Below are 13,325 nucleotides of genomic sequence, written 5' to 3'. Positions count from 1 at the left end.
AGCAAGTAAATGTTCAGTTACAGCATGACACAAAGGGCTGTAAACTTTCTAAAACTGGTATAAGATGGGTTGTCTTGTTAACGGAATAAATTCTTGTCATATCATAAATCCTAGGGAAGTGCAATGAAATGCACTTTATCCAGCCTGTCAGCTGGTTTCTATTTTATTGGTTTTAGTCACAAGATTGCCATTTAATACATGTAGGAATAATAGCACTAATAAGACTTCAGGAATTTATAGCTATTGAAAACAATTTGTGTTGGATCTGTGCCTTTCTCCAAGGTGATTTTTTTCAGCTTAATCTGACTGTGCTCAGATGTAGATCCAACAACTTTAGTGGAGTGCATGGAGCACATGGAACTTGTTACAAGTGCTGCTTACAGCTTTCAGTCCCTGATAGCTGTTAGATTATTTCACTGCAGTTCTGTTTTGCTGCTGGAGGTCATGTGTAGTCTCCTTCATACTGCTTTAAGTTTCCCACTTTACCTCCTGAAGCTGCAAGAGTTCTGCTTCCAGGCTCTTTGCTTTCTTCTCATTTTCTCTGGCTGTAGCAAATATTTCTTCTCTGGCAGCCCGTGCATCATCCAGCTCTCTTTGGTAGTCCTTCATCTGAGCCTTGTTGAAAAGAATAAGAGATTTATTACTATTTCAATAGACAGAAATTTGGATGGAACAGAACATATACAGGTTACACTGTCATAATGCTGCTTAAATGGTATTTTCTTGAGAGATCAGCTAGCACATGTTGGAAAGGTCTGAAATGATATGGCAAGAAGGGCAATGTGTCCACTTGCATGCTGCATCTTTTATAATGCCTATTGTCCATATTTCCTCAGAATGTCTGGGTACATGTGCAGTCTTCATCTTTCTCATACATCCATTTTCGTTGTTTAGCTGTCAGCATATGACAGAACAGTTGATATGGAGACTTATGGTGTAAACAGGAACATGCTAATTCAGAGACAACATGATTCCTGAACAGTCTTCTATGCTCTTTAATCGAGTGTTAGAACCAGGATTGAAGTTCTGTAATACATTTTGTCTTGTAACCCTTTCTCTACATGGGAATCTTTGTTTTCCTTCCTGTAGGTAAGTCAATAGTAGATGAGTGTTGGATAGAGAATTTTGGAAGCTCTCTGCAATGATGAAATTTAAGGTTCTAATCATTTGCCCTGTGGAATTTTCCATTGTCATTCAAACTGACTTTCAAAATACAGATATTTGAATGTGGGAGTCTAGTTAAAATTCCACCTCTAACCAACCATCTGTAGTAGGCATCGAGTTCACAGATGTCACCTAACTTTTATATTGTAGCTGCACAGAACACAGCAGTGGGGAAAAACTGTATTTTTGGGCTTAGATACCTGTAGTTTGCGAAGTTGTTTGATGGCTTCTTCCCGACCTTTGTTAGCAGAGTCAGCTTGGCTTTCCAGGTCTTTAACATCCATCTCCAGCTTCTTTTTGGCGGCAGCTGCCAGGGCACGTTGCTTCCGCTCATCTTCCAGTTCCGTTTCGTATTCATGGAGCTGATCATTAAAGAAAATGGGGTCAGTTTAGGAAAGTCCTTGAGCCCTTTTAAAAACTCTGTGTATGTCTGAGTAGTATATACAGACTCCATATCTCTGTTAACTGATTTCCCTGGCAGTTAAGATAGATTTCCATTTTGTCCCAAAATTAAAGATTTTTGAAATTTGGGTTCTGTATTCATGGAGGTGTGTATATTACAAGATGATGACTACAGCAGTTGTCCTTGCTGTCACAACACTTCTATACAAGTCTGTTTTCATCTCCAATGCCTTTGTATCCATTCAGTGTACCTTGGGAAGGCAGATATATTAAAAGCTGTCTTTTTTCACTTGCACTGAGAACATAGGGAAGGTGGTTCTGACTATGTCAGAAAAACCAATTCATATGATTTATACTATGTTGGTTGTAGAGTTCAATTGCTACATCTGTTGGCAATTGTGCACCTGCTACAGAAACAGGAAAAAAACCTCCTGCCTTTTTCAGTATAATAACCGGGGTTTTTTTTAATTACCAAGCACAAGGCAATATGTTTTCTTCTCATTATAGTAAGGTTTTAATAATGGCATGAGGCTGGGGACTTGATTAGATATTTACAACAGCAAGAATAGGGAATGGTACCTGTTTAAGGAGTTGTCTTTTCTTCTCCTCATTCTGTTCATCTCTGGCTTGTAAATCTCTTTCAAACTGGCCTTTCAGGGCCTGCATGTTAACCTCCAGCCTGAGTTTGGCATCTTCAGCAGCCTGTAACTCATCCTCTAGCTCTTCTAATTGTGTCTTCATCTCTTCTACTTGCTGTTCAAGGGTCCGTTTAGATTTCTCCAATTCATGCACCTTTCAAGCAAAAAGAATTTAATAGACATGTTATAAGAAATAAAGATAATTCTAGTTAAACACAGTCTACCTGCAGTATAGGCCACATTTGGAATTATCAGCTGTGAACCATGAGTGAACTAATTTGCACTGAAAATGATAAATTAACTTTTTTTTATACACTTGCAAATCTGTCTTAAAATAACCAGAGATTCTCTTTATTCCATTTTTTATCTAGTCAAATATCATAACTTAATTTATTTAGTATTGCAAGTAATATAATCGTATCCCTGTAACAAAAGAATTGATTGGCAATGCATCAGTGGAAATTTGCTGCAGTTGTATGTTAGGCAGGTGGCAAATATAACTAGTAAAATCAGATTTGCAGAGTTTACAATTTCAAAGCTATGTAATAAACTAGTAAATTATTTACAATCTCTTTAATTTATTTTTTTTTTCAGTCTTAGAAATCAATAAGAATCTTCTTCATGCTTGAAATTATGTTAAAAAGAAAGATAGTTTATGGTTACTTTGCTAAGTCCCTTGAAAATTTGGACACAAAAGGAATAATCTTTGAGTTCTGTATGAATTATCTGATCTTGCTGAATGGATTTAAGTGCTATAGAGAATTTCCCACACTGAAAACAATGATCTCTTTTTTAGCTTCTATTTTAAGTTATTGTTGTGGATATTGTTCTAAGACCAAAACTTACATTTTTGCCAACATCATCTTTGGAGCTGACAAGATCTTCCATTTCAGCTTTCAACATTTTGTTTGTTCTCTCCAGTTCTTCTTTGGCTTCCAAAGCCTCTTCAAGTGCTCGGGCCAGTGACAAAGCCTTTGTTTCCTTTTCTCTTGCTTCAGCTTCTGCTCTGTCCCTTTCATCTGCATATTTTGAAGAGATGTTTTTCTCTTCTGCTAGCATCTGTGAAAAGGTAATGCCAATACAGGAAGTCATTAGTAAAAGGGTTTTTCTGTTGGAGGTGTCTTGTCAGTTGTTAATGACAGAGAAGAATCTCTGCTTTTGATAAAGGCATATAAATACAAAATTAACCAGTGTGTGTGCAATTAAAATTTAGTTTATTTTTTGTCCGTTTTCACTAAACCAGTGGACACTCTGTGAGTTCCAGAGAAGTCAGGTGACAACACAGCAAGGGAGAATCTTAAATCCATACCTGATCAAACTTCTTCTGTTTCTTCTCCAGGTTGGAGACCAGCTGACGCTGGTTGTCCAAGTCCACCACCAGATCATCCAGCTCCTGCTGGAGTCTGTTCTTGGTTTTTTCCAGTTTGTCATAAGAAGCAGCCTTTTCCTCATACTGTTGTGTGAGGCTTTCAATTTCCTTCTGAAGTTTCTTTTTGCCTTCTTCCATGAATTCTACTGTGCTGGTAAATTCCTGTATCTTCTTCTTGGAGTCAGAGAGCTGAAATTTGAATTCAGAGGACACATCTTTGTAGCAGTGACAAAACTTGGCAGGGAGACAAAACTTGGCCAGGAGACAACTAAGACGTGGAGAGCTTATCAAATTTGACCCTTGTTGAAGCCAGTGACCCATCACCCAGCCTTCATAAAATGAGGCAGAGCACAGACCTTGTATGCACATACAGGCCTTGTGTGCAAGACTATCTTTGGAGCTACCTTGCATTTGTACCTGTCCTAGAGATCACACTTTGAAGGAGAGGGAGGCTGCTGCCTCTACCGGGGAGCTTCACTGATGCTTTCTGGGCTAACAGCACTAGTTCCCTGTGTCCCTATGCTGTGCCAGGATAATTCTACAGATCCTCTGAAATTACTGACAAAACTCAGTGATGGAGCTAATGATTTAACTATGGCACTGATACCTGTATTGTCAGTGTTGAAATATGTCTCTCCAGATTTTGTTTTGCTTCTACTTCTTCATCCAACTGCTCTTGCAAGCTGTTCTTCTCATCCTCCAGCTGACGAAGCTTGGTAGACACATTCAGCTTCTGCCGGGTTTCTTCCTGAAGCAGCTCCTGCAGTCACCACATCAGTTGGCAGTACAGTTGTTAGTTTAGGTCTTTTTATAGTGAATTTTATAAACATTATAGGTGAGCTGTTCTTGGGTGCAAGTTTACCTGTGTATCTTGTAGCTGAGATCCCAAGGCTGCAACATCTTTGGTCAGTTTGATATTCTTGCTTTCTGCTTCATTGAGCAAGCTGGTAACATTTTCAACCTCCACCTGTGAGACACCACAGAGAATAAACTCAGTTATTTTGCACAACTTCAAAATCTTCCTCCAAACTTCAGTTTGCTTGCTTTTGTTTGAAATCTGAACTTTGAACATGATCTGAATCTGCTCCTGTGCCTCTGGGTTGCCTCAAGCACTGACAGTTTCTGGCTTAACTGCAATTCACAGTTTTACCATAATGTTTCTGGACAATATGTGGGATTTAATTCCTCTGGAACTAAATTCTACACAAGACTCTGCAGTGTCTGCATGTTATCTTTGTGACCTGTGTATTAAGGCCTAATGCCATTTTTGTCTAGTTTACCTTAGTATTTTATTACTATATATCAAACCTAGTCACATTCATAAAGCCATAATAGTATGTTCCTTGCAATGAATTGCAAAGGAGAATGGGGATTTTTGATGGATTTTCCTTCCCCTTCACAAGTTTGACAGAAGGAGATGCATTTTGATTATGTTTTCTTATTTATCCCCCGGCTTAAAATAATGAAAGCTTACTGCAACTATGAACAAGATATAACAATAAACTTGATTAGTGTAGCTGGACATTGAATACCTAGCAAAGAACCATTTTAAATTATCTTTAGTTATTTCTAAGATTGTAGATAAGTGAGCATTCTCCTTTCATTGTTAAAGTTCTAAGCACCTCTTATGTGTTTTTTAGCTGTCTAATCCATTTCCAGAAGCCAAATTCCTACCAATTTTCCCCATCACCCAAAAATGAACGAACAGAAAAAGCTCTGTAGGATACACATCGTGATCACTGAATCAGTGAGGATGTTACAGACTGCAGTGTGTACAGAGGGATGATGAGAGTGAAAGCTCTCAGTTCCATGAGATGGAATGGTTCCAGTTGATTAATTGTGTGATAATTGAGGTAGGAGTTTAAGGTATGAATCCTACAGGTGACAAAAAAATGAGCATTTTGGCTGCAGGGCCAGGTTTCCTCCAGATCCACCCTCACGGAGCAGTATAAACTGGTCTTTTTAGTCCCAGGGTGCCACAGCAAAATGTCAAGGTTCTTCCTACCTGTAATTTATGAACTTTTTCATTGAGTTCTGTCCGAACACGCTCTCCCTCAGTGTATTTGGACTGTAGCTCTTGCAGCTGTACTTCCAGCTTCTTCTTCTTGTGCTCCACATCTTGCTTGGCCTGACTCAGGCTCCTGACTTCATTAGCCAGATCAGCATTGTCTTTCTCCAGTGATTGTTTGGTCTTATCCAAGTTTGCTTTAGCCTACAAGCATGAAGTGAAGAAAGATGATTTATAAAAGGAAACCGTGTTATCCCGTAGGTGGTTTTCAGCAAGATGGATTTCTGTTTACCCGTTTGAATTGTTCCAGCTGCTCCGTTAGCTCTTCCACAGCTTGAGTGTGCTTTTGCCTCATCTCCTGGACCTGGGCTTCATGAGTTCGAGTCTCCTCCTCCAGGGCTCTCTTCAGCACTGTGACCTCCTGTTCCCGCTTTGCTCTGGAAGGTAACACACATAAATGGAGCAGCAGCAGACAAGAGCGTTGCAGTCACTGGGAAAACAGCACTGCTGCACAGCCACGGGGCAGCACTGTACTGAGCTTGGTGACACTTCTTTTTGCCCCATGTGCTACATCTCCATACCTGAGCTCTTGCTGGGTGGCTGTGGTATCCAAAGTATCCTCAAGCTCTGTCTTAAGAGCCTCCAGCTCTTCACCCAGGTCTCTCTTCTGTTTTTCTGCTTTGTTTCTTGCGTTTCTTTCAGACTCCAAGTCTTCCTGGAGATCAGAGATGATGGATTCCAATTCACGGATCTTCTTGAGGGCGTTGTTCTTCTGACTAGTTTCATCTTCCAGCCTTTTTGAAAAGAGAGTATTTAATTTTATAAATTCAAAAATAATAATAATAATTTCACTTTGAGGGAGTCAGTATACAGAGATTAAAGGTTTATAGCCTCTGTGAAGAAAGTACCAAAGAAAAAGGGGCGAGGGGACTGATACAAGGATCTGACAGCTGTGCTTTATCGGGACACAGTGCCTGGAGATGCTGATCAGCTGATTCAGCAAATGTTTTGGTTGAGTGTTTTTACTCTTAAATTTATACAGAAAATCCACTGAGATTGTGGAGTGGATCAAGGTCAGACTCTTCATTAACTTCTGCCTTTTGCCAATGAAGTATTTTGTTGCACTTCATTGTTTACTTGACAGCACTGCCATTGCCTATGTGAAGAGGAGTTTTCATTGATGCCAGGAGATAAGATTATAATAATAATAATAATAGTGTAATTATGTTTTGCAAAATGAAATTTGGAAAATGAGGAAGCACACATGGAGGATGAACTGAGAAATGAGATTCATGGCTGCAGCTTCTCAGTGTCTGGGAAGGGACAAGACAAGTTCCAGCCTGGGCTTTCATCTGTCTGCAGGCTCAGGAGTGAATACCTGGCTAGAGCAGCCTGCAGCTCTTCCTCCTTCTTGGCTAGTTGTGCCTTCAGATCAGCAATTTGTGCCTGGAGCTCTGCAATCTGCTCATGTAGATCATTCGCCTCCCCTTCCAACTTCCTCTTAACTTTATCCAGTTCCTGTCTGCTCTTCTCTTCTTTCTTCAGCCGCACTGAAAAATGAAGGATTTTGGTCACCGGAGTGTGGTAGTTGAAAAGAGGCCTTAGTCTGATCTTGAACTTAGGCAAAAATTGTTCTGTTCTCGAGTGTGGCCATACATTTAACTACAAGTCACTGTGTTTTTCAAGCAACATGCAATACCTTATTTCTAACCATCCTAAAGATTCATTTATTTATCTTTCTCCAAAAGAAGCATTAATTTTTTTTCCTCAAATTTTCTCTCTACTCTTTTTTATGTAAAAAGTAAAAGGTATCAGTTGTTTGTGCACCCTGGGGTTTTGGTGATTCTCATGTATGAAGTGGTTTCAGCATAAGAAATTTGGAAAATACCCCACAGATTTTTTAGAAGTTCTCTCCGTATTCTCGTTGGGGTTTTTTGTTCTGTGCCAAGGCAACAACAAAACCAATAAAAATAAATAAAAAAAAAAACCCAAGAAATTATTGCTCATGTTACCTTCAAGTTCTGAAATCATAGATTCATGTTTGTTCTTGAGCTTTGTAAGATTTTTGGCTTTTTCTTCTTCTTCTGCAAGATTTGTTGTTAGATCGCTTATTCTTTCCTCAAGGAGTTTTCTTTCCTTAAGAAAAAATAAAATACTTTTGTTAACAAAAGTGTCTGTCATTGGTGATCATGAATCAACTCTCTGCCTACAAAAAATGTCCAAGAAACTGTCTTTTTATGCTATATTTCTTGAGATTGGAGTGATACATTTCAAATTTTTGATTACAGAGGAACTGAGGAGTGGTGTCTGTGACTTCCATGTTCTCTAACATACTGCTATTAGAATCCTCTGCTGGTAAGTACAGGGCTCAGTTTACAGGAGCATTCCCTTTCAAAAAGTACTTGCTTACTGCCCGTTTTAATAATGAAGTTTGGTTGAAATTAGTCAAAACCCAAGAGAAGGTGTTCTCTCAACTTTCGTTGTTTTCAGAGTAAGAAAATGGACCCAGAACACTCACTTTGGTTAGCTTGTTATTCTGATCTTCCATTATCAGAATATCATCTTCCATTTTCTTTATCTTGCCGTCTGCTGCTACTTTTTCAAGTTGCAGTTTCTGCCTTGCTTCTTCTTCTGCTTCCAGCTGTTCCTCAAGGTCCTTTGAGGGAGAAAAAGAAATTCACAAAACATTAGTTCTGGAAAAAAAATGCCACTTAGATTAAGAAATACTTCTTGTTTGTTACAGTGTGTGGAGTATGTTGTAGACTTAGTTGTTTTTATTAAGAACTAGAGAATCGTAATACTTGGTGACACCGAAGGAAAGATACTTTTTTAGAGAAAAGATTGTTTAAAGTTGAGGTGGGGAAGAAGGGAACTCTGGAAGAAAGAGCATCAGTTGATTGTTCTCACTTCAGTGGCATAGACATGCACTCTGCAGAGGGCTGTGCAGGATCTGAGGTTTGCCAGTCTCGTTTTTTCTCAGTGAGACCCAAGTTATTGTCTGTATTTGTCACTTATCCCTCCTTACCAGCATTTGTTGTTGCATCTTTTTCTTCTCTGCTTGCAGCTGCTGGCTGCGCTCCTCCTCTTCCTCGATTCTGGCTTCCATCTCATGCAGAATCTCTTCCAGCTCTTGTTTCTTAGCAGCTAAACGGACTCTCATCTCTTCAGCCTCGGCATACAGTTCAGTTTCTGCCTGAAGCTGCTCCTGAAGGAGGTTCTTCTCTTCAACAAGCTATGCAAATAAAATAGGAAGTTAAGGCTTGGACTGCAAATTGCCCTACAGTGTTGTTTTACTGGGCAGTCCTGGGGTACAGGCAGGCAGCTCTACCACATATTCTTGTGTGGATGGTGGGCCTTTATGAAGAAACTGGGAGTTTGTCTGTACTGAACTTGTCTGCACAAAGTTCAGTACATCACTGTGAATACAATCATGAGTACAAGGAAAAGAAACACCCTTGCTTCTAGAAATGCTACAGGAATGGCTAGTGTTTGTCAGAGGCTCAGAGCTGTAAATTACCTGCGAGTGTTTCTGTTCCAGCTCCTTCAGTTCGCTCTCTGCTTTTTGCTGTCTTTCCTTAGTTTTCTGTAGTTCTTCATCCTTGGCCTGCATTTCTTCCTCTTGGCGGGTGACTTGCAGCAGTGGTTTCACCTGCAAATAGAAAGGTTTTTTTAAGAATATTTCCTGTCAGTACTGATGTTGCTGAGCACGGTACTTAAAGGTGCTGGGCTGGCTGGCAGTAGTGGTGGTGCTGTCATTGCTCAAGACTGGACAAATACTGTCCAGCCATGCCTTATGTGAACATCTTTAAAGCAGTGAGCCTCAGCAGAGCTGCTCTTGGCCATCTCTGTGGTAATTCTTGGAGCCTTGTGAGCACCTCTGCCTTCGATAGTGTCACTTTTGGAATGGCTCCAGGCCTGTTTTCATCCACTGATAATGTACAAAAGATACCTCTGCACAGAAAGGCAATGTGCCCACACAGGTGTGTGTTACTGCCTATTTCTGGTTGCAGAGATAGTTATCAGCGTTATCCATGTTATCAATGGAGGTAGGAACAGCTTTCTGAATCCAAACTGAAGGCTGTTCTTGAAAAACCCAAGCCTTTTCAGTAGGAAAATAGACTTAATTTGTATGAGTGAGAGGAAGATGATTAGTGTCACAGTTAGGGAATTCCTGAGCTACTGTGTTCCCCACAGCTATATCACTCTGCATGTTCAGAAAATTCAGTTTTACTCTGTGTTCTTATTATCCACTCCTGTGAAATTGTTTCATTTTTTGGCAATTAAAGAAGTCCCCAAACATGCAAAATCTTTTATGAATCTCTGCTTAACTAGTTTGTTTTCTCTCAATATAGAACTAACTTTAATGTTAATGGCATTATATACCATCCAGGGTATCTCTAACCCCAAATTTTGTGAAGCTAATGAGGTTCTTACTGTCAGCTGCAATGGACTTTGGAACAAGGACTGTGCCTGGCAATAAGTACCTCAGTATCATGTGCATTTCATTTCTTTTGGAAAACTGAGGAGAGATTCACTGATAGCAGTCACTCACTTTAGTGAACAGTCTCCACCACTGCCAGTTCCTCAGCTTCAGGTAAGCAGCACAATTTCTTTGGATAACCTTCATTGCAGTCAGCTGTTGCTGTCTCTTGGCAAAGGCCCTGTGATTAAAAGCATAAAGCAAATTGGTTCAGTCTGAGAATACGAAGTGTCTGCAGGATACACACATTAAACAAATAAACTCTGGCATGAGAGTCTGCTGAGTAGCCACATGGTTTGAGAAGTCTGGCACAAATTCTTCTGTTGCTTAAACAGTGCCTGTCCTTTCCTGAGGAAAGTGATAACTCTGTTAGCTGCCTGGTGTTTTCTTTAGTCTTCTGGTTTTGGCTGTTTGCACTCCCTGGGTAGGCACAGATGACAAAATGTACATCTAGTTCTGCGTGTGAGTCCTTCATTGGACACAAGTTGTGTTCTAATGCAATACAAATAATAAATCATATCTTAATATCTTCAGTTTGTTATATGGAGAACTAAAGGCCCTGTAGATACTGTGCTGCAGAAGACATTCTTTTTATTAGTACATATTCTTACTTTCTTGCCAGGTAGCCTCGGGACATAGCTTGGAAGGCAATAATGACATCTGTGATCTTCAGGTCTCTCTCTTCTTCCAGGTGAGCCAGAACACCAGTTCTGAAGAAGATTTTACTCTGTCCAATTCTGTACAAGTTGGGATCAAGTTCCAGTGCTTTGATCTGGGGGAAAACAGGGATATTTGTTAACTCCAGTGCTGAGGTTTAGGGTATTAAAAATCACTTCTCATTTCTGTTCAGTCTCAATGCTTTTACATAGGAAGTATAGACCTGATTATTGATAGGATCAAAAATGCTTTCCTCACCATGAGTATGCAAGCCTGCTTCCCATCCATGAATCCTTTAGGAATAGCACTTGCAGCGAGAATCTCATATCTGCCAAAAGATGTTTATGTGAGGGAGGTTGAAACACGTTGGGTGGTTTGCATGTGTTAAACCACTGCTAAACCCAGAGTTAGGACTGAGGGATTCCTACCGCTGACGGAACTCCTGGAAGACGATCCTGTTGGGGAATCCCTGCCGGCAGATACGGATACCTTCCAAGACACCATTGCAGCGCAACTGCTCCAGCACTAAATGGGCATCGAGTTTGCCAGACTGAAAAGGGAACAGAAGGTATTTTTAGCACAGTAGAGATTTACAGAAATGTTACCATCCATGTAACTGTGTTTGAAGATATTCAAACAGCTCTGTTGTGTGCAGTGAGAGCTCAACAGGGATAATGTGCCAGGAAGGTGAAGACTGAGCATTTGAAATTTACCCTTTTTTCATGATTTGGAATGATGCAGCGGACAAAGTTGGGATTGGTATTCCTTAAGGTGGTCATCAGTTTGGTCAGCTGCTCCTTATAGAGTTGTCCAACAGTACGGAACATGCCCTTCTTGGTTTTTGAAGCACTAGGGAGTGATGAGCTTTCACTCATCTTGGCCATTTGGTCCAGCCCGACTATACGGTCCACTGAAATGGAAAAGCAAGTGTGAGTGGAACTGCTTATATAAACTGTCCCTGCCTCACATTACACCTGTCACTGGCATTGTTAAACTGCAACTTGCCAAAGAGGACCAATATGTTTTTGATGCAGTAGAAGCATTCTGACAAAAGTACTAAAAGACCTTCTGGGTAAATAGTCTACTACTGTCAAACATGAAAATGAGCATCTTTGTTAACTAGTGACACAATGAAGCAATTGAATATCCAGGATATATTTGATTTTGTTTGCTCTAAAACAGACAATCCTACTGCAAAATATCCAGTTGGTAGGTTGGTGTCAGAACCAGGAACATCATCAGCTCTTGATTCCTATCTGTTATCCAGTGATTCTCAAAGTCTAGCTAATCATCTCCCTCGCTTATTTGATAATTCAGAGCCACCTTACTGGTGTTTGAATGCATGTTTATATCCATGAATTAAATATTTATACTGTACTATATGTGTTATAAATCCATGTAAACTTTTTAAAGACAAAGTGTTTTATAAACATTCAGACTTCCTCAACTAAAGTCAAGCAGATTATACATCATGGGAGACAATTGGGCAGGGCTTATGTGAAAGGAATGTGTAAAGTCATTCTCTCATAAAACCCAGTAATAACCTGTATTAAATGAGGTCTACAATTTCACATATTCAGGAACATTGTAACAGTGTGATGAATATTATTCTTGTTTCTTAGTTCAGTCTCTTCTATGCTTATCATGTTTACAATTGTGTCCTGCCAGCAAGGGGTGGCTGTCAAAAAGTTCTGGTAGGAGTTTCTCCCTTTAAACCACATCACTTATTTAGAGTTGTGATTCATACCATCTTTCCAAAGGTCTGCTACAAATTTGTCTGAAGACTGGTTCAGCAGAGAGGTCACATTGTCGTTTAGTGGATCCATGTTCTTTGTTAGCCAGGCAGTTGCATTGTAGGTAACCTGCAGGGAACAGTGCTACATCAAAAATCTGCTCTTGATAAAGAAATCTGCAGTGCCCAAGAACACAGGGCACTGTATTAACACAATATCATACAAATAACAATACTGTGAAAAGCTTTCTAGGGTTGAGAGCTGACTTGAGTATTTATTCTCACATATAATAGCATTTTTAAAATGTCTGCTTGCTAGAAAAGAATCCAGATCACTTGGATTTTCAATAACCTCAGTGCTGGTTATTTTTTTTTCCTTGTGAGCTTAGCACTACCATGTCTGCTTTGCAAATCTTATTTCATATTTTATATAATTAAAGCACTTAATATACACATTTCATAATTAAACCCACCCCTTATCCATGAAGTGTTTCTCTTTCACCATTTGGCTATCAAAGAACCCAAATTCCCCAAGTCAGAAAAGCTCAATCTGTCCAGTACCTTTCCTGCATAGTGCATTATACAGAATTCGGTTTTATCCTTGAGTTGCTTGGGCTTCTGGAATTTGGGATGGTTGCCTTGTTCTGCCATTAGTTTCTCCACAAAGGATGTGTCAGTAGCTTTGGGGAACCAACACTCTTCATCCAGCAGAGCCAGGACACCTGGAGGGTTGGTCTGCAATGGGAGTGATATCAGATCAGTATCTTTGCAGGCAGAGACAAAGACAGAGCACCACCTTCTTCCTCCCTTAGGTTACAAATCATCCCAGGCAATAAAGGATCTGAAACACCTTAAAGACCTCTCTTATTGTACTG

The 13,325-nt window shown here is 39.9% G+C and overlaps 1 protein-coding gene across 3 annotated transcripts in view; it reads right to left on the bottom strand.

The window, feature by feature from the left end:
* Positions 1-13,325, bottom strand: part of MYH11 (myosin heavy chain 11) — a 57,001-nt gene that overhangs the window by 7,021 nt on the left and 36,655 nt on the right. For all 3 annotated transcript variants that reach the window (XM_027684229.1, XM_027684227.1, XM_027684228.1), the window contains 22 exons: positions 13,012-13,185; positions 12,466-12,580; positions 11,432-11,628; positions 11,147-11,268; positions 10,977-11,046; positions 10,673-10,833; positions 10,134-10,242; positions 9,099-9,230; positions 8,607-8,813; positions 8,100-8,237; positions 7,594-7,717; positions 6,960-7,131; positions 6,163-6,375; positions 5,874-6,018; positions 5,579-5,785; positions 4,436-4,540; positions 4,181-4,333; positions 3,514-3,762; positions 3,051-3,263; positions 2,146-2,358; positions 1,365-1,526; positions 487-615 (listed from right to left, as the gene is read on the bottom strand). In XM_027684229.1, coding sequence (XP_027540030.1) covers positions 487-615; positions 1,365-1,526; positions 2,146-2,358; positions 3,051-3,263; positions 3,514-3,762; positions 4,181-4,333; positions 4,436-4,540; positions 5,579-5,785; positions 5,874-6,018; positions 6,163-6,375; positions 6,960-7,131; positions 7,594-7,717; positions 8,100-8,237; positions 8,607-8,813; positions 9,099-9,230; positions 10,134-10,242; positions 10,673-10,833; positions 10,977-11,046; positions 11,147-11,268; positions 11,432-11,628; positions 12,466-12,580; positions 13,012-13,185 — 3,510 coding nt within the window. The remainder of the gene's footprint in view (positions 1-486; positions 616-1,364; positions 1,527-2,145; positions 2,359-3,050; positions 3,264-3,513; positions 3,763-4,180; positions 4,334-4,435; positions 4,541-5,578; positions 5,786-5,873; positions 6,019-6,162; positions 6,376-6,959; positions 7,132-7,593; positions 7,718-8,099; positions 8,238-8,606; positions 8,814-9,098; positions 9,231-10,133; positions 10,243-10,672; positions 10,834-10,976; positions 11,047-11,146; positions 11,269-11,431; positions 11,629-12,465; positions 12,581-13,011; positions 13,186-13,325) is intronic.

Source organism: Neopelma chrysocephalum, unplaced genomic scaffold, assembly GCF_003984885.1.
Source record: "Neopelma chrysocephalum unplaced genomic scaffold, ASM398488v2 Primary Assembly neopelma1_65c, whole genome shotgun sequence".
Classification (NCBI taxonomy): Eukaryota; Metazoa; Chordata; class Aves; order Passeriformes; family Pipridae; genus Neopelma; species Neopelma chrysocephalum.
The sequence above is the reverse complement of the archived record's forward strand: the minus strand, read 5'-3'. Positions and strand labels throughout refer to the sequence as shown.